General features: G+C 43.8%; 1 protein-coding gene across 2 annotated transcripts; it reads right to left on the bottom strand.

The window, feature by feature from the left end:
- Window positions 1-183: 183 nt before the first annotated feature.
- Window positions 184-21,326, bottom strand: eml3 (EMAP like 3). 2 transcript variants are annotated; one of them, XM_083681024.1, is made up of 24 exons: window positions 20,936-21,326; window positions 12,535-12,711; window positions 12,133-12,247; window positions 11,370-11,915; window positions 9,706-9,822; window positions 9,429-9,457; window positions 7,573-7,608; window positions 7,238-7,358; window positions 6,720-6,869; window positions 6,500-6,569; window positions 6,122-6,232; window positions 5,661-5,756; window positions 4,233-4,367; window positions 3,835-3,973; window positions 3,497-3,648; window positions 3,161-3,286; window positions 2,900-3,031; window positions 2,717-2,784; window positions 2,357-2,445; window positions 2,141-2,238; window positions 1,916-2,003; window positions 1,677-1,775; window positions 1,441-1,571; window positions 184-1,291 (listed from the first exon to the last, which is right to left on the bottom strand). In XM_083681024.1, the coding sequence occupies exons 1-24, from the start codon at window positions 20,958-20,960 to the stop codon at window positions 1,094-1,096; spliced, it is 3,048 nt and encodes a 1,015-aa protein (XP_083537150.1). In that variant the 5' UTR covers window positions 20,961-21,326; the 3' UTR covers window positions 184-1,093. The 2 variants fall into 2 exon arrangements, with proteins under 2 accessions (XP_083537150.1, XP_083537151.1); XM_083681025.1 differs by lacking the exon at window positions 11,370-11,915.
- Between the last annotated feature and the right edge of the window lie 151 nt (window positions 21,327-21,477).

The raw sequence follows: 21,477 nt of genomic DNA, 5'->3' as shown, positions 1-21,477 counted from the left end.
CCTTGGATAGAGTTTGTGGACAGAGACTCCACAAACAGAATCAGATACTTGTAGAAGCAGAATGTACGGACATAACTCACCCTGGCAATTATTTGAACAACACTGCCCTCTTTTGAAATTGTTAATACCGCACAGTTGCCAGGACCATGCAGTAACACTTCACAGAAATAATGTAAGGATACGTCACTTTAATTATTGTTTATTGATAGAAATATCTTGAGACACAGAAACTCACAACACATCCAAAATACTATTAAATAAACATATAAACTCAAAGAGTGTTTATGCAAACATTTCTGCATGTAATTAATCTAATTCTCAGGGGACGTTGGTGTCAACTGATTTAGGAGTATTTATTTAGGCACGTTAAGATTGTCACCATCTGGCAAATGCAAAGTTTGTCCAAACATTTCCAATATTCACGGAGACCACAACAGAACACTTAAGCAAATCAATAGAGTTAGAGAATATATGTACTGTATGCTATTAGGCTATATGACATTATGGGAAGCAGATAACCATAAAACATGTCCTCTATCTTGAACAGTACACAAAAGAGGAAAAATAGATCAACTTTTACAGGATATACTGGAATGTTCTCTAGAATTGATCCATTGATCCATCCATTACTGATCAATGACAGCAGATCAATCAATGACAGGCGGCTGGTTTAGGCAGACTAGAAAATTCACAAAGATTCAATAGAATGAAACTCATTCTGAGAAGTACTTTATATCAGTCTCCTTTACATCATGTGTGGCTCATAAATGTAAAAATACGTCATGTATTTGAATGGAGAATCCAGGAAGTGATTCCTCTGGCCTCTTTAGTATAAGAAACAGACACAAACATGTCACCACTGGGACTTAGCTGACCAGACAACAAGGGCCAGTAATCTCTCTCTTTTTTTTGTTGCAATCTCTGTCTCTCTATCGTTTTCTCTCTCTTCTGTAAACATTTCTGTAAACTTCCTTTTTTCTCTCTTTGTTTCTGTTTCACTCTCTCTCGTGCGCTCGCTCTCTCGCTCGCTCTCTCTCGCTCGCTCTCTCTCGCTCGCTCTTTCTCGCTCTCTCTCGCTCTCCCCAGTTCTCCTTTAAGACCCTGGTTCTGGGGAGCTGGTGGAGGTGGAGGCCAGGCGTTCCCCCTCCCTGTCCCCCATTCCTCCCCCCTTCACCCTCCACTGGAGGATGCAGGTGTCCTTCCCCCCCATAGAGAGCAGGTGACTGTCACAGTGGGTGAAGCGCACGTTGGTCACGTGACTGCCATGACCCTCGTACCTGTGGCTCGGGGCCTGAAGGGAAAAAGAGGTCATGAGGTACATACCACTATTACAGTTGTTACAGTTGTATTTAGTTATTACATATTAATAACACTGTCATACAATGTCTTTGGAAGGAGTGAAAGCTCTTTTTACTATGTCGTTATGTGTGCCTGCCTGACCTTAAGTTTTGGGCAGGGATACTGGAAGAGGTGGACTTTACAGAAGTCATCGGCCACTGCCACCATCCTCTCATTGTGGGAGCGACAGAGGGCATTGATGTCTGTGCCATCCGAGCCTTCCAGCCACACACCTGAGGGGTCACACAATACACATCACATTTTGGCCACTCAACCATAGCTAAGCAGTTCTAACAAATTATGAGGCTTGTAGATGTTTGAATGCTGTTCTCTCTCACCCATGACATGGAAGCCCAATACACAGGTGTAGGATGCCCATTCCCTGTCTTTGCTTTCAAACCGGTTCCTCAACAGCTTGCAGCCTCCAGCAATGTCCCCTGTCAGAGTAGAATAACAAAATGTTCAAGAAAATGACAGAGTCAAATAAAACCAATTAGCATAGCTAATGTACACATGTTCAAATAGAGACAAGCAAACTGCTAATGTGGATGTGGACGTATTATGCCAATTCACTCACAGTAAAGGATTTCATAGTCGCCTGAGTTTGACATGATGTACTTCCCGTCTTTAGACCAATCCAGGTGAGTGATGAAACTGGAGTGGCCCTGAGGTAGGAAGACAAAACCCAAACACCATGACACACGTCCCATGTCTGAACAACAGGGCACTGTGCACTTCTACTGTACAATGGACCATGCATAACATAACCCTCATCAACACCTCACATCCCAGCATTGCTCACATTGCACTTTCCAAAGCGGGAATAGCGTCGTCCACTTTCCGTCACATTGTAGATGTAAATGAAGTTGTCATGGGAACCAACAGCCAAGAAACTTCCATCTAAAAGGGGAAACATGTGTGTGTTCCAAATAGAGATAGAGTATTCAGTCTGGTGGTCAGTGTGTTTTGCTGAGGGATAACCATTGTGATACACTGAAAGGAGACCGTGAACTCTGACCTGGTGAGTATCTCATGACGGACAGCTGTTCATTCCCATCGGTGTAGTCTGAAACTACCTCTTTGGTCTGCAGGTCAAGGACTAACCACCTGTTTTGTTGGGATTGGGGTGTGGGAGAATAGGGGGTGGCAGAGAGAGGGGCAGACAGCCACAGTGAGGAGTCCCTTGGGTATGTAATCAATGTCATGTGCATTATTGGTGTACCCTCACAAACACCATGATAACACGGAAACATTGAAGCTAAATAATACTACAAATACGTTGACCATGCTTGAAATAGTTCTATTGCCTGCTGGACTCTATGGTAAGAGAGATATGCGGTTTGAGGAGGTGGTATTTTGGGGTGGAGAGGAGTCTTACCTGCCTGTACTGAATCCAACAGACACCACTGCCCCATTGGGACAGAAATCAGCACACAGCCCATACTCCTGAAAAATATGAATATCAGTGTTGTGTACTGTTTGTGCATGCATGTGTGTGTGTGTGCGCGTGTGTGTGTGCATGTGTGTGTGTGACAATTGCCCATGCCCTCTGCCCTCTGACCTCTAGCGTGGTGCACCAGTCCAGTTGGTGTTCCTCTGTGTTCCACACACACACCTGTCTGTCATGTCCACAGGTGAGGAAGACATCCTGGGAGGGGTGTGTGGCCAAGCCCCACATCTCATCCACATGACCCTGCACAGGGAAGAACACAACACATTCAATACCCACCCACCCACCGACCCACCCAAAACCCATCCACCCACCCACACACACACACGCACACACACACACACACACGCAAAACAATGAATGCTTCCATACCTGCACTATGGCCACAAAGCCGTCTGAGAATGTGCCCCTCAAGATGGCATTCCGTGTGGTACCAACCAACAGCTCCTCCCCATCTACATCTGCAAGGGTACGGACTGCCCCAAACATTTCTGGAATCTAGAATAATACATATAATAGTATATAAACAAGGTCTCATATGCAGATTTTTGCTAGATTTTTAGATAACAGATTTGGTTCATGCGAGCAGCAGCACGCACAGACACATAGACACAAACAGGAACACACACACACACACACACACACGCACACACACACACACACACACACACACACACACACACACACACACACACACACATCTTTCACCTCACACTCTCTCTCAGGCGCCAGATCTGCGCTCCAGCGAATGATCTTGCGGTCTTTGCCCCCACCGCTGAGCAGACTGCCGCCCTGAAGCATACACAGGGTAAAGACACTGCCCTCATGTGCCCGCGTCTGCCGCATGATCTGAAAGGTCTCTGGAAGGAAGAGAGCAAGGGAGAGAGGGGGTCACAACTATGGAGGCAGCTATTGGCCCTGGCATCATAACTTGTTGAGGATGTAGTATGTACTAAACTTAATGAAATCATAATGATATTTTCATTCCATATGAGTGAGCACTTCATATGCTCAGACCTAATTTGGACTCTACTGGGAGCATATACCTTTGGCTCCTTTCCCCAATGTCTTGACATCTGCTGCAGATTTGCCCCATGTTAGGATGTTCCCCTCTGAGTCTCCAGTCAGCACATCTCCCGTCAGGCTAAATACAAAGCACTGGATGAACTTGGGCTTCTTGTATTTCTGACAGAGGAGAGGGAGGAAACCCAATTATGAACATTAACCCAATTATAAACATGTTGTGAAGCCAAAGGCAGATTTCCACTCTATGTGGACAATAATTGATTTTTATTCTAACTGTAAAGTTTGAATAGTAATTTGATTATACAGGTGTTGGGCAACTGACCAGCCATTTACCTGGTCAAATCACATGGCCAGGCAAAAACCCAGGTCCCAACTATGCGGTAAAAAGGTTTGTAGAAGGGTAAGGGATTTTTCTCACCCCAAAAATGCCTTGTTTCTTGGTGAGTGACCCTGCACTCAGAGTCCAGAAGTAGACGTGGGACTTTCCACAGGTGATGATGTTGGTGCTGTCACTGAGGTTAAACTCTACTGCAAACACAGCCTCGTTGGTGCTCTGAAACATATGAGGAGGGAATACAGTGCAGATCATTAAGCTATTACTCAGTAATGCAAGGAATATTCCAATTATGCAATATCAATTGAAATCACTGTGAATGATTCTTGACTCTAGATGTTTCTTGTTACTGTTGTAACTTCTATGGCTGTAATACCTCTATGTCTTCATTTGGTCTTATTTAGTTGTGTTTTTACCATCTTCCCTTGTTTTTATAGATTTGTCCTGGAAAACCCTTATTTATCAAATTGTGTATTCATCATCTCCCTTTGCTTGAATTAATTTTTGCTATAAAAAGCACTGTATGTGTATGAAATGTGCTATAAAATAAAGTCTGATTAATTCATTGATTGATGGATGGATGGATGGATGGATGGATGGATGGATGGATGGATGGATTGATTGATACCTCAATGTACTGTTTGGCTATCAAAATGCATTACAACGCATTTATAGCAAAAATGTCAAAATCACATTTGTTGCAATTAAAAATATTTTTAGGGTAATTTATATTATCACAGAGAACATAGTGAACAGCACTTCTTCATTAATGTCTAATTCAACAATGTGCTGCAGTATACAGTATTCCATTCCAGTATAGTGGGGTATGGACATATGGATGATACAGCTTAATTAACTTGTTCCGTGAGTGCCACTCTGACAAATTATGCTTATGCAAAATCAATTTACGAAAACATGAGATGTGCTGCATGGGTGTTACTAGAAACTCTCAACCAAGAAAGAAAGTGAGCTCATAATGTATATACACTCACCTAGGCAACCCCACCCCCCACACATCCTCCACCACAGACACACACACACACACACACACACACACACACACACACACACACACACACACACACACACACACACACACACACACATTCACTGTCTAAAATATTTACACAGTTGCCATGACAACGCTACTAAAATTGCTCCCAGGGAAGTTGAGAAATTTGGGACAAAAGTCTGTGACAGAACGGGGTGACGTGGCCGCCACCCTTTTTTTCTTAATCTGTGCTAACACTCCTCCTTTCAGTGGGATCTACAGATTCTCTCTGTTATGTAATTTTGGCTGTAGCGCAGCCCACGCATGCACATTCTAGGCAAAGCTCCCAGCACACATACATGTGAGGTCATTTTTCTGACAGCAAGAAGAAGCAGTACTAATATTTTGTATATAGATTTAATGATATGGATTCTTTGCATGTGGCTACACAAAACTGCACAAAGTGTGCGTGCATGCTTGCATGTGTGCATATGTCTGTGTGACTTGGTGCATCGGTTTACCTTAACCTCTGCATGCTTGGTTCCTTTGGCACAGTCCCACACAGACAGCATGTGTTCATTTGAGTCATCAATCACACACAAGAAGGCTCCTGAGTCCTGTTATCACAGGACAGATAGCAGGAGCAAGAGGGAGGAGAGAATGAGAGAGGAACAAGTGAAAGGTCATACGGCAGATGGAGAGATGATGCAATAAAGTGACAGGGAGAAGTGAGAGTGCCAGATAAAGAGAGAGAGAGAGAGAGAGAGAGAGAGAGAGAGAGAGAGAGAGAGAATCTATATACAGTACTGTATGTATAGTATAATGTATAAGGTTGTATTGGTTGGAGTCTCGTATGGAGATCTAGCTATGTGATATAGCTACAGTAAATGTCAAGGGTTCATCAAATACAGTATATTGGCAGTAAACTAGACTCAGTCAACGTGCATTCTAAGGGTGCATGGTAAGGTGGGTGAACACTCACTGCATAGGAGAAGGCCACTGAGCCTACACCTCGCTCAAAGGTACCCAGTCCTATCTGCTGCAGGGTGACCAAGGTGGAGGAGTCCCAGATGTGGACAAATGGCTGCAGGGGCTGAGAGACACACACACACACACGCATGCACAAACACACGCATGCACAAACACACACACACACACACACACACACATAAAAGTAGCATTATATGAATATCAAAAGTTAGGATTCAGCCCTGTGTACAGTATTTCCTGGTAAATACTACATTATACATTATAATCTAATGTTGCTTTTCACATATAAATGATACTGTAATTGATGAAGTCATAAGGGTCTTTAACTATCAGACCCCTTCTTTCCTCCCAGCTTCGACACATCCGTTACCTTGCCATCCTTATCCACCCCCGATGTCTGTCCCGATGCCACTCGCACCTTGTCTGGATGGATGGTCAGACTAAAGGAGAGATCAAACAGGACATTAGAAGTGTCCTTAACTTGTAAATTAATTCTCTCATTCACTTGAGTGGACAACAGATTTAGTTGATTATGTACTCATACAATGTTATATGATATGAGAGGTCAACATTGGTCCTGCGTCACTCACCAGCGCACACAGTCGGTGTGTTTGCGGTAATGGCGCTGTGTGCGGTTATTGATGTGGTACAGCACCACCACACAGGCAATGAAGTACACCGCCTCCCCCGACGGCAGCAAGTATAGGTTTGCCCGGCAGTCACGCCCCCGGTAACCATATCTATGCAGATCCAGTCAAGGTGACATCATCACTCATGCGTCTCATTGGTCCATCAGTCTAAAGCACTCATAAAGAGCAAGGCAATTTCACCCATAGCTTCACACATAATAGGTGATTTATAGATGACACAGCTTTCACTGACCTGAGGAGAGGATGGCCTCGCTCAAGGACACTAGGCAACTTTGTTAGAATACTTTTCAGACTGATGAGCGATATGGATTTTATGGCTTTTATCCAAGAAATTTAGAAGGAGAATAATAACAAAATAACAAATCTGATCAACCTGACTGAAATTCACTCCAGTACAATATGTCACAATCCCAAAGCTCTAATGCTTATACCTAGTGGGTGTGACAAAAGAAGGATACACCCAATCAAGCTCCAGTTTCTCTGCTGGTGGCTCCATCTTCAGGTCCTCATAGTTCTGGATATTGGAGGGTATGTACATGGTGATTGGTCGCCCGCGGATGAACATCTTTATTGATTGACCTGTCAACCAACCAGAGATAGAGGTATATCAACAACGCTAAATAGCTATATCTACTGTATATCACCCAATTGCTATTTCGGTTACTCCTGTATGAAGGTTTTAAATTCAAAACATGCCGTAACTTAAAATCACATTTGATTATATAATCCCCAATTCCCATCCTGATAAATCAACTTTAATCTGTATGAAGCCATGTGTACGTGTGTTTCATACCTTGGCTGTAGGTTCCTCTCTTCGAACCTGGGGAACCTGTGTGAGAGAGAGAGGCAGTGGGGGGGGGGGGGGGGGGGAACGACAAATAAATACTGGGATCCTAGGAGCTCTAAATCACAGCTAGATTCCAGCCTAGCATATCCAGTCCTGACATTGTGGATCCCACAAAGCAGTTTGGTGTCCTCATAGTGAGATCTACATCTCATCTATGAACAGAACCGGAGGAGTGGTTTTGCTCCTGAGCCCTGTCACCTAGATGACTGCTATTTCACTTCAGAGTATTTAACAGGCAGAGGGTGGAGGAGTTGAGCCAGGCTGAGATGTCGATGGTGGTGGGGGTGGTTTGACCCATCTGTCCGTCCCACACTATGAAATGATCTTAAAAGGCTGGACCAGCATCATAGCTTCACTTTGAAAGGGAGAGGTGTGCAGTTCAAATGAATATACAGCAATAACTCGTGGGATGTTATAATATTGCAGTTTTTTGTCATCATCATTGCCTAGATAAAAAAAACCTTTTAGCAGATTTTATTCATATTTACGATTAAGTGACACTCAAATTAAATAATTTCAGACTGAAAAAAATACAGTCTACTCATAATGTAGAAGAGGTAGTTACAGACTAGTAACCAGGTGACCTAACTCATAGTCAACCAAAATATAATAGAACTCCAAAATAATGTAGCTGGTCTGCACTCAAAAAAGAGATTTAAGGTTTCTTTTTAGTAGTATTTATTTATTTCATTCAGTGATAGATAGACAAACGTTTCGGCCAAAGCCTTCGTCAGTGTCATCAGCGTCTAAAAGTAGGCCTTGGCCAACTCATAGATAGACAGAGAGAAAGGGAGAATTAAAGGTTCTTGGCTTCCCTTTCCGGAGAAATAGCCATCCATCATCCCGTCAGGAGGCTTGGAGTGGTGCGGCAGCATGGCTAACCACAATGGATGGCTTTCCAGGGAGCGCCCTGGAGAACTAACAGGCCATCCTGTGTTTAACGCAGGGACGGCTAAGCTGGGCTTCGTCAAAAAACGTGACGCTGAAAATACCAGGCTTTCCTGTGATCACAGTATGATGAGTAATATTTCTGTGTGCTGGCTTTTTATAGTGTGTGGCAGAAGGATGGAGGTGGACTCTGAGTGACCTATAGAACCTCAGAGGATGCAATGCTCATAGTCATTTAGATCACTATGATCATCAGAATTACTATTACTAAAATCGTATAAATCAGTAGAAGTAGCAGCAATTACATCAGTAAAAAATGTTTTAAGACTGGTGCCCTTTTTTAGACTCCAGGAGGGTACCATAACCAGTCACTTTTTATTATTATCATTACCATTACTTCTATAACCAACAGTAGTAGTAGCAGATACAGTAATGGTGGTCAACATAGCAACAGCAGAGGTAGTTGTAGTAGTAATAGACGTAGGGGTAGTAGAATGCTCTTATGAGGACTGCTGCTATTCTCAAACCACATGCCATTGTCTATGCTTGTCTATGCTTGAAACGCTTATCTAACATCCACTGATCAAATTTAGGTACTATTATGCTGATCTGATAGGCACATCAGACCGATTTTCCACCAATTGAATCCCCATTAGGAAGAGGGGTTGTCCTCTAATGGTCTCTGGATAGGAATGTGTCCCATAAAAGCTAACGGCACTTAAGGTCACCTCTCATAAAAGCTATGCTAACCGCAAGTATGGGTATTGCTCTGCATACTGTCATACAGATTTAACAGGATACAACTGATGAATGGCATAGGAAATTCGAGTAAATACATAATTCTTATAGGGATAAGCATTCTGTCGACAGAGACAGGAAGGATGACAGAGACAGGAAGGATGGAAATGCATTACCTGCACTGGCGATGAGGTCTTTGGCTCGGCTGTGCAAAAACAAAACAACCAGAACTGTTACACAGAGAAATCATAGAGACACTCAGACAACAAGAGACTCTTTCAACCACTGGGCTCCCAAGACTTTTCATGGGAATGACATTTTATTGTAGTAGGATAAAGAGCATTTGTGTTCTAGTGAATGACTATTTGGTGAAATATGTTACGTTTTGCAGCCGTAGGAAAATGTGATGTGACAGTTTGAGTGATGGCTTTGCTGATGGTGGGTCCATCTCACCTCTCCAGACTGGGGGAGCGGGAGAGGAGGTTGGCTGAGGAGGCAGCTTTCTTGTCCAGCCTCTTTTTGGTCCTCTCCTGGGTCTCCTTGGCCAGTTTCTCGCTGTTCCTGCGAACCCTGGTCAAGGAGAGGATAGGGAGTCCTCATAAGCAGATTCATGTGCAGGTTCAAGACTGCACACACTTACATGCACAAATGCACACACACACACACACACACACACACACACACACACACACACACACACACACACACACACACACACACACACACACACACACACACACACACACACTCTTCTGAGGAACTATGAATGTGCCATAGTTTTCCTGTGACACAGACCCAGCTTCCTGTTAATGATGGCATGCCCCTCCATTAAACCAGTAATCAGAGGAAACCCACATCATGTGACCAGTGATGTTTACACATTACCAAACAGGACACGAATCTGGGAAGTGAAACCCAGCTAACACTCCCCTCCCTTCCCCTGTATCAAATGGCTTAAACATACCAATTTACCTATTATAAGGGTAACTAGTATTCAATAAGTTTATATGATATATGGCCTTCTATGACTCAGGAACCTCCCTCATAGTACCACTGGTTTCCATGGAGTGGCATAAAAGAGCTGAGTTCCTCAAGAGCAGGAACATACGCTATCAATCGGCAACAGCCCTCCACAAGCCATAACAAGGAAATAGAACATAAAACACAACAATAGATCAGACACACACACACACGCGCGCGCGGGGGTGCGCACACACACACTCACACACTCACACACGAGAGGAGAGCATGGCATGCAACTAAAATATTAACTTATTTGAAGAAAAAGCAGATGAACAGACCCACTTAAATATCCACATGCAAGAAATCATGCTGAATCAGTCCATGCTTATTTGATCGAAGGAGATTGAAGATTATTTGATCATCGGGTTAGTGTAGATTGATTGTTACCGTTACACAGTCACTCATTGTGTTTCTGCAAAACCCAGTTTAGTATAAGCCCAAATGTTAATTCAATACATACATCATCTGTGATGACTATCGTTTCTCTGCCTTTTGGCTAAGACCTAGTAGTAGTAACTAGCCTGTGTTGAATTAATTTGACGGTTTTGCATTCTGACTGTGGCTACTTGGACAGTGAAGCCATCTTGAAACATGGTATTCTAGAGCTCCACAGCAAAGGTGTTGACATGGCAACTCACGCCAGCTTATCCCTGTATTCACCACTATTGTATACAATGCTGTGCTGAACAGCCCTCACATCACATTTTCCACTGAACCTTATTCTCTTTCTGTGTGTTGCTTCTCTTGGACACATCACTCAGCGTGGATGAGCACTGGCATTATGTGACACTAGGCCTTATGCTTCCAATCACACACATTTAGCCCTGTTCAAACACATGGAAACTAAAATGGCTGGAACCAGAGAGAGGATGTGTAGTCCCCATGACTTTCCCTAACGCCATACACATAATCACAAACAACACTAAACTACCCCAAAGTGATTGTTCAATTAACTGGGGTTTGCAGTCACACAGCAATGAGGATATGACAGGATCGAAAAGAGGTGATTTCCCCCAAAAGCCATGCAATCAGGCAGAAGTGGATGAGGATGAGGAAGAGGAAGGGATGGTGGAGGAGGAATGTTGATAACGCACAGGGGTTTCTTCTCGCCCTCCAGGATGGGAGAGAGCGGTCCGGCCCTGGGACTGGGGGTCTGGTCCTTAGGAGGGGCTGGGGAGCCCGAGGCGGGGGTCTGAGGGGCTGAGCCCTGGTCCTCTGTTGGGGTGGAGCCTCTGTTGTTGGGGTCCTGGTGGTCCTCTCTCTGGAGGGTCCTGATGTTGGTGGGATTGATAGGCTCCTCCACCATGGAAGAAGCCCAGCTCAGATCCTTCTCTCGTTCTCCCACTCCTTCCTCATCTTCCTCCTGCTCCTCATCCTCCTCCTCTAGCCCCTGTACACGGTGGAGTTTGGCCCGGGTCCCCTCCATCACTGACATCCCCTCAGGGAGAGCGTCCTCCAGAGAGAGGCTCTGCACAGCCCTGGTGAGAGCCAGGGGGACTCTGTCCGCCCCCAGGTTCTGCCCCAGGGGGATGTGCTCTGTCTGGGTGGCCCTGTCCTGTGTGGGGGCCCTAAGCCTGGGGCTCGGGGACCCAGAGTCCCCTATGTGGCCATTCTCACCTCCAATATTGTTTACCACTTGGCTAGAGAGACACAGTGCAGGGGTGAGATCAACAGGGGCAGTTGAAGGAGAGAGATCATAAAAAACATGATACATTGATATTCACAATACTCTTTTACAGGCATAAGGGTGTCCTTCAAGTGTTTATTACAATAAGTCAGCATCATACATATGACAGACTATCTTCATTGCACTCCATTCTAAGCCCCTGTGCCAGTCCCTGTGTGTTGGTAGTTTACCTGGTGACAGGGTGGCGGTGACCGTCTGGGGCTGAGCTGGAGGACAGCTTAGGGCTGCTGGAGAAACCATCAGAGCAGCAGACCTGGTTCAGAGCCCGGGCAGCAGCCGGGTTCACTGGTTTCAGACAAGACGCAAAGACAGATACAAAGACCGACCGACCGACCGACCGACCGACCGACCGACCGACCGACCGACACACACACACACACACACACACACACACACACACACACACACACACACACACACACACACACACACACACATTTAGAGTAACAATACACTTTTGAATTGTTCACAGTGTGAAGACGTTTGGCAATGACTGTGTTATTACAGATAACAGTGTCAGCTCATCTAAGATATATCCACTCTGTGGGGGTCCATGGTTGGTCGACACCCACCAATGATAAGCTGCTGCTTGAGCAGAGGGATCAGCTGGTCATGGAGTCGCAGCCTGCGCAGCGCGTCGGCCAGTGATGACTTCAGAAGCATGATCTCATCTTCCTGCGCCTGCAGACGCACCTCCATCGTGGACACCCGGTCTGGGAACTCAGCGCTGCTGCCCGCCGACACATCATCTGCACAGGCACACCAGGACAACCAATCAAGAGTCAGTCAGACACTGTATACTGTCACGCTATTGCTAGAGATTGGGGACAGATTAGGACAAATAATCAAGATCTATAAACAACATCTTGTCTATAAACAACAACAAGCCATTGACAGTGATTGAGTGACAGGAATATGAGATACAGTAAACATTATAAATCTAAGGTTCAGTTCTGTAGATGAAATTATTCCAATCGAGATCCCAATGCAGTGCAGTACCAGTGCGTAGGTGGAAAATGTAACATTGAAACTTTTATGATGGAGAATGACCAAGTCCTGCAAATAGTTAGATCATAACCGCATCAAGTATTGTAAATGGTGCTCAAGCCAATAAAACCCTTCTCAAAGAGACAGGATGTACTGTCACGCACAAAGATGGGCCTCCTGCATCTGGCTCATTGTAAACCCAACATGAATGCTCTCATCCATCACTGTCTGGAGCTCAAAGGCACAGGATGAGAGTGTCTATGAGTTTGGAGGAACACTTGTTTATTTGCTGAACATCATGAGGCTTTGATGCTGCTCATTGACTGAAATAAGCCTTTTTCCATCACAAAAAGCAGGCAGGAGACCATTTTGTCCATTAGTGGAAAGCAGCTTTAGCACATGTTTCTGCTTTTCTCAACCTTTTGCAATTTCCAGGGGCAGCCTCGCAAAAAGTGGAATGTTTTAATTGTTTATCATCAGGTTGTGTTTAGCAAAGGGCCGTTTAAGACTACTATAAAGTCTCCAGACTCTGTGTGTGCACGGATAGGACTGTTGTGTGCATGTGTTGGGATGGTACCTATTCCATGATCCTGTATGATCCTGTATGATCCTGTATGTTTACTGTCCTACAAACCTCTATAGTACACTGAGACATGACGCTGGGAGAATAACACTGCATCTTATATTGTGGTCTACACTTCCTGCTTTGCTTGGCCACATTTGCTCTCGGGAGATAATGTGGACCCATTTGGAAAATCCCCTGCTTCTTCTATCACTTTATAAAACACTTCCTCCTCCCTGCTCTGGACATATGTTGCTATGGTGACCACTGACCATGCAGTCCATAAAGATTTCATGCCTGGACCTTGAGGATTGTAAATTGTCTTATTAAAGCCCTGCAGAAATTAGACTTTCAGATGATATCAGATCATGTCTAAAATAACTATTCAAATGACCCACATACGTACAGTATCTATGTGGGTGGGTGTACAGTATGTGTGTAGTATTGTAGTATCGTAGCTGCAATGGGGGCACTCTAAATGAATGCGGTCTAAATAAACTGATGTGACGTACTGTCAATACGTTTGGATCTGTAGCACTATATTAGTCATTCCTCTGAAACAATGGTTCAGTTGGGATCAAATGAAAACGTCGTAAAACAGACCATGCATGTGATCATCGTAAATCATGTTCAAAACATGCCTGAACAGCTCTGCATCTACTGGGCCTGAGGGACATTTATCTCTACTAGCTGTGTGTGTGTGTGTGTGTGTGTGTGTGTGTGTGTGTGTGTGTGTGTGTGTGTGTGTGTGTGTGTGTGTGTGTGGGTATAAGTGATGCAATGCCAGATACCAGGCCAAACTGGCTGCCAGTGGGTGGGGCTTCTTCATGGCTCCCTGATCTGTTCTACACAGACACATGCTGTCAGTTAGTTTCTCTTCGAACAACTCCCTTCCACTCCTCCTCTTCCTCTCTCAGCTTTTCAGGTTAATATCTGAGTTGGGATCTTATTGTTTCTTTCATGGTACAAAGTGACTCATAGCTCAGTACTTTCTCTCTTCTTCTTAACCCTTTCCCTGGCACCAGGGGTGGTAACCTATGCAAACACACCTGTACTTTGACAGTTAATATGTACTAATCACAAACTTGTGCTGGTAAGTGTTTGTATTCTCATTGCTGAGAGGAGTGGCTGGAAGGACCTCTTACCCACTTACTACTGAGTGGGTGAATCATTTCCCCAGGACTCCTTAAGTACAGGACTGTTTTGCCTGGCTGACTTGTAATGCAAAAATAACACTTTTAATTGGCTGAGCAAGAATGCAGTGGCCAACCATGTAAACCCTCACTAGAGAAAAACCACCTCAGCTTAACGAAAACCAGTCCGTCCGTCCCCCCCCCCCCCACACACACAATACAGAGGGATTCCAGTGATGCAAACATGAGTCCTCATCCAATCCCCCCACACATAGTACACAGTCTTCTCATATTCACAGACACAACCTCTGGAGCAGAACCATGGCTCACTCGCACACTCGCACACACACACCGACACACACACACACACACACACACACACACACACCGACACACACACACCGACACCGACACCGACACCGACACACACACACACACACACACACACACACACACACACACACACACACACACACACACACACACACACACACACACACACACACACACACACACACACACACACACACACACACACACACACACACACACACAGCCTCTGGACCAGAACCATGGCTCCACTCCATACACAATGGGGTCTTTGAGGCCTCTGGGAGACTCTTCTGTCTGTGTACAGACTGAGCCAGCCGTCTGCAGGCCTCTCACTATACAGCACAGACACAGAATAACAACAGCAGTGGAAGAATCCAGAGGAATTCAACACAACATATTCAGGAATGAAAAAGTGGTGCTGATGGAAATCAATGTAGTGATTAAAAGCTATAACTTCACATACAGTACAATACAGTTCAAGCACTTTATAATCGGAACTCTACATGTTTCATCAATCAACCTTTTCTTAATCATCCTCTGATTCTGATCAGTGTGAAACTGGATGAACTGAATCAACAGGGTTACTGCAGGTGAGGTAAACACATGGCATCACACACCTGTTTGAGGAGAGCAGGGCTATGCATGTCTAATCAAGGACACCACTGTACTCAAGTGGCTGAGAGGAGGAACAATGTCCACTACAAAAGTTTATATCTGCCTGCATTGAGTCGGAAGTCAGGAAATGCATACAAAGCAACATAGTGTGCGCTATATGCCAGCAACATTTTCAGCCTTTCAACTCTCCCCTCTTTTCAGGGAATCTCAGCAGACTTGACCATTAAAAGTTATCTACTCAGTTAAAGAGTAGATTTTCAACAAAATGTAAATCGAGTTGAAATGAAAAACGGATGGGAAAGAGGAAGTGGGATAGAGAACGCTCACACAATGGCCTTGTGTTTACAGGAGCAATGGAACATGATCTATTTAATTAATTTCCTGATACAGACACACTGTTCCAGGCAATCTCTCTCTTTCTCCCCCTCTTACGCTATGAAATGTACATACAGTATATACACCTACACGGACGGACGGACAGACGGACAGACGGACAGACGGACAGACAGACAGACAGACAGACAGACAGAGACACACACACACACATATACATACACAAGCACAGGGTTAAATGACTAATACTTCCTACCTTAGGCAGCAGTGTAACTCGACTGCGAGCATATCATATGAATAAACAAAAGTTCCTGAGGCACAAACCCTCTTATATCCCAGTGTTTCAGCAGGACAGGGCCATAGCTCCATACACACATGGCTCATGTAAACTTTACATTGGACAACTATCATATGACAGCAATGGGTCCATCTCAGCCTGAGTGAGGCTGCATATCTAAATCTACGGTGAATTGGACACATTTCTATTTATTGGAAATGATTGACATGCGTAGCACTGAGAAAATAGTATTTACAAGTCAAACATCAAATCACAAGAGAGCAATTAAAGATCATGTGTAGAATCATTGACCCATCCAATACATATCAATATACAGATAGACCTTGGTAGGCCTACAGCTGCTGTTGCTCATGCTACCGATAAATCTGCCAACACCAATAAAACATACAATAAAGAGCTCCATTTCAATGCATGTATCTATAAAAACCTACATACTAAGTACAGGGAGCAAATACTAGGCCTAAATGCCAAGCGGGATTTGGCAAAGCACTCTTAAAGCAGCAATGGGTGTGGTGGTAGTGGTGCCACGGTGACTATAGTATCCTCACCATAAGATCTGGGTGACATGTTAGCCATGTAGAAGGTGCTGCTGGGCCAGTGCCTTACAAGGCCAAAGCAAGGAATGGATCTTTATGAAGACCACAGCTGTGGTCTTAGCCACATCTATCAAGGGTGTTCTACTATACAACTAGCCAATTGCACGCCTGAACACATCAGGAACCAATTAGAGGGTTGTGTTCTTGGTCTGTTTTAGGGGAGGATCGGTATTTACGCTAGTGAAGAGGAGCTGCAGATGGGGAGAGGATGTCCAAGAGATGAAAGGGAAGAGGGGTTCATATTTCCTTTTTTTTTAGCGTAATGAAGTTGACTATGGATAACTGAGAGTATTGTTTGCTTGCTTCCTTTCTCTCTCTCTCGCTCTCTCTTTAACACACACATACACACACACACACACACACACACACACACACACACACACACACACACACACACACACACACACACACACACACACACACACACACACACACACACACCTATCACCACTTCCCTCTCTCTCATTTAGCATTAAACATTTTGACGGCTGGACTGACCTGGAAGTTGGCCATAAAGAGCGGGAATATGGTCCAATTTAATGTTGGAGCCTCTGCTATTCTCATCTTTCTCCCTTTCTCTAGTCCTCTCACTCTTTATATTTACCTTGCCTTCTGCCTTCTGGCCCTCTCTTTCTTTCTCTCTCTCTCTCTCTGTCTCTCTCTCTCTCTGTCAATCCATTTAAATCAACTAAAGCTAAAATAATGTTATTGAGGCATATCTAATGACACATAAAATATAAAACCAAGTTATCCATTAAGCCATTACAGAGAAATGCAGTGTCTAAGTGAACAACTAAACTGTTATTTTGAGACTCAGTTTTTAGGCCAATGTTTTTACAGTGATAGAAACCACATCAGAAAGACAGATCAGACGTGAGATCTGACAGATAAGTCAGAGATGATCTTGCTGATGAAAGATGATAAACGATGATACTGGTAGATAAAATACAACATAATTATGCACTGATCCTTGAAAAGTGAGGTTTGGTTTCCAGTTAAGAGCCTTGTAGACAGTCTCTCTATTTAATTTTCACTATGCTGAGTGGCTGGGGTCATTCCAGGTTTTGCAGGCAGCGGGGCTGATCGTTCGAGAGCCAAGGGACTTGGACAGAGCAAACTGACTCTTTGTTCAGCGTGCATGTGCACAAGCAGCTTCTTTTCTTGCCCAATTTGGAGGATTTGAATCTATTTGCTCAGCTCCAAGACAGCCATGTTTAGGTTGACTTATACCACTGTCATTTTATTTAAGACCAAATCCCATTTGTATCTAGATTTGAACTGGTGTGAATTTGGTGTGGTTTTATGGAAATAGAACCCTGATCCCTGATTATTTCTATTTTGATCGTCCTACAAATCTAGAAGACCAATCTCACAAGCCTATTTCAATGATTTATGATTGTTATCTTATTGTCATTTGAATTGTCTAAATGGAGAAGTGGTTATTTCCAAAACTCTCATAACAGCCTCTTCTTCCCACAGTCCGCCCACCCTCTGTCGACTCCATGCCTGGGAGCGCTGTGCGCTGTGCATCACCACCTGCAGATGCCGTCCGTCACCGTCACTCGTCCCCGGGCCTTGCATGATAACAAGCATTTTGCCACCACAACACATCCTGTGGCGTACTGAACGCCCCTGCACTGGTGGGCGACTCCTGTCTAACTCATCAACTGAAACAGAGAGATCATAGAGTCACTTTCTCATTCCAGTGTTACAATATAGGCGTCTGTGCCGATCAGCATTGTATGATGGGGTAGAGCACAGTGGGTTTACATCTAGAGACACTGAGAACACTGTAATATACATGCTCTATGTTTGATACTAGCTGAAGAATACAATATTGGCACTGGTTGGTATGTAGGCTAAACACAAGACTTAGAGGATAAACATCTAAAAATAACTAGGCTTTCCAAAGGCCCAAGGTGGTTTTGCTTGGCTGGATGAACAGCATTGTTGGGGTCAACACTATGTCATGGAGCTGATTGTCATGTCTAGCTAAATCACAGGGAAATTACACAAGACTTTACTTGCTTTGCATACGAATACCCAAGCCAAGAGGTATTTTGTTGACTGCCTGTGCTGGCATAAATCTCACCAGCATGATTTCACTGTGGAAGGCAGTGCAAGGAGCTCGTTTTATCAACAGCATTAAAAGCTGTAACCATTACTTTCAATTCAGATCCATCTAGCCTAATGACTACTTTTTACTTTCTGATGTTGTTTCTCATTTTATTTTAACTGTTTACATTTTCAACAGATGGTTTATGACATGTAAAGCTGCAAGATTATGTAAACTATAAACAAACCTTGTTTTGGACTATCACTAAAAACCATAAGCAAATTAAGCCCAGATACCAGCAAACTGTCTGACAACTGACAAGCATTCAGGCAATCATTCACATAGATTTGTGAAAGGATAGCATGTTAGTGTCAGTTAGCCACTGAGAGAGACATATGGATGCTGATGATTTGATCGACAGTGCAGCCTGACAACAACAGGGAGAGGCGATGACTGTGATCTCTGACACTAAACCTGTCCTGGCTGACTCATAACTGACGGGCTCAATCTGCTGACGACTCTAGGATGATGTTGCCCCATAGTGCTGATCTGAAGGCAACTCTGCACACACTTAATGATGAAGTTTGAGAATTGGGTTAATAGGAGCAGATCCCAAATCTGGGGCTCAGTGACCCCTTTTGTCAGCTGAGAGTGAGGCAGAGGCTGGAGGTAGGACTTGCCTGTAACCACAGACCGAGGATTAGATTAGCCTTAATCTAACATAACCATTAGGTGTTTCCGAAAAATATCTGACCCTATATCAGGGGCATTTGAGGCAACTTCTAAGGCTGATAGCATCTGTGGGAAAGGCCTGTCTAACGAATGACTCTACGTGATATTTACTGTTCCCCTGCGCCTGACCGCCCCACCATTTTACAAGACGGTAAACACAACATCAGCACATGAGGTGGGACAGCTACAGATGTGCCACAATGGTTCCATTGTGCTACAGAATTATAGACCTAATTAAATATTTCATTGTAGAGGTGGCTTAACTAATGCCACACAAAATGGAGGGATAAACAATTAGTGTAGTCTGTAATAGTCACTCACTGAATTGTTGTCCACCTCCATTAAAACATGCTGAGGAATTTTGGCACTGTTGGGGTTGCATATACTCCCAAAGAACCCCCAAATGTACGCCAAAATGAATTCTTTATTAATAGCTCTTCAACCAATATTTCAATATAGAGATAGTGTGTGCTTTTGTCATTTCTATTCATAAAGTGCAACTTTAGCTTGATCTCTGAAAACCTTTGAAGTGAGCCTTTTCTCCAACATAGCTGGCGGTCCAACTACAAAACAATTCACAATTGCAGGATTTCACACTAATTCTTTACAGGACAGTCAGACAGAGAGCAGAAAGATGGTATCTGATTTGTTAAAATCTAAAATAACTTTTGATAAAATAGCTTATAGTGGGATAAATACATATGCCTAATCATTTCATTTGAATGCATCCCTGTATCTCTCTCTGATGTGCTTTAGGGCCTATGGAGTTACTCAAAGCTAAGGAGCAAATCTGGCAACCCATTGATAGTTCACAGTGACCCGTTCGCATCAGCGAAATTGATACTGCAACATCGCATCCATTGTGAGAAACAAAGTAACAGGTTCCCACGCCTGTCATATAATTCACCTGAAACACAGAAATCAGTCTCAAGAAAGATGATGTGGATAGCCTATATGTTACATTGTTTCAGTTTTACAATTGCCTGTGGTAGTACAGTAGCCTATAGTATCATGGTGTAACATAATATGTTAAAGAAACACTGAACCTTAAAAAAAATAATATATAGTTGTACACAGTGACAATAGCCAAAACGAACAAGACGTTGGCAGTGAACATACATCTGATTATGTCCTTTCACTGTTACTGCTTCATAACACTTCCTAATGTTTTGTTATACGCATGTTACACGTGTAATGTACGTGCAGCTCTGTAATTAGCAAGCTGGCACGCCAACAGAACTGTTCTGTACGTTGAGTGTGGATCAGAGATTAAAAGTAAAGTTATAAATGTGGGCTTAAAATAACAAAAATATAGATGTTTCACTTACCCAAGCTATTCGTAGACCCATCCATGGTCCAATGTCAAGAAGTTCTGTAAAGTTTTTTTAAGAACTAAGTTTGTTTTTTTTGAGTATTTTCCATACTGTGTGCTACTGTTCTAGACCCTGGACCGTGTCATAAATAACACTCGGAAGCTCGTGCTGAAGCTGTTTCGTGAGAAAAGAGAGGAGGCACGCATGGCAACGAGCGTATCGTTGCCTCGGTGGATTGGCCTCAAAAGTGCACTCAAATATTGTAGCCTACACAAATTCAGGAAATGAGTTGAGCATCGATGGGCCAAGTGAAAAATTCCTGTACCAAGTAATGCAAGTGCTCCTGCAGAGATCAACGATGGCCTTCTTATTCCTGCTTCAACAAATGTGTGCAAATCATGATGTTCTGCAAACTGAAACTTGTCATACAACTTTTTCAGAGGCTACACCCCCTGTCAACCAAGACAGAGCACTGAGATTTGATTTATTTCACAGATTTTCATGCCACCTGGTGGCAGGTTTGTATATTGCGCCTTCCGTAGACACAATGGCGGAAC

Source organism: Argentina silus (genome assembly GCF_951799395.1).
Source record: "Argentina silus genome assembly, chromosome: 1".
NCBI classification, from domain to species: domain Eukaryota; kingdom Metazoa; phylum Chordata; class Actinopteri; order Argentiniformes; family Argentinidae; genus Argentina; species Argentina silus.
This window is presented reverse-complemented; position numbering and strand designations above follow the sequence as displayed.

Excerpts from the sequence above, each read along its gene's own strand:
- eml3 (XM_083681024.1), bottom strand. The coding sequence starts at position 20,960 with ATGGATGGGTCTACGAATAGCTTGG. Across the intron at positions 4,368-5,660 it reads CCAAGCATGCAGAGGTTAAG|AGCACCAACGAGGCTGTGTT; the intron begins GTAAACCGATGC and ends CATATGTTTCAG. Across the intron at positions 1,572-1,676 it reads ATTGGGCTTCCATGTCATGG|GTGTGTGGCTGGAAGGCTCG; the intron begins GTGAGAGAGAAC and ends GTGACCCCTCAG.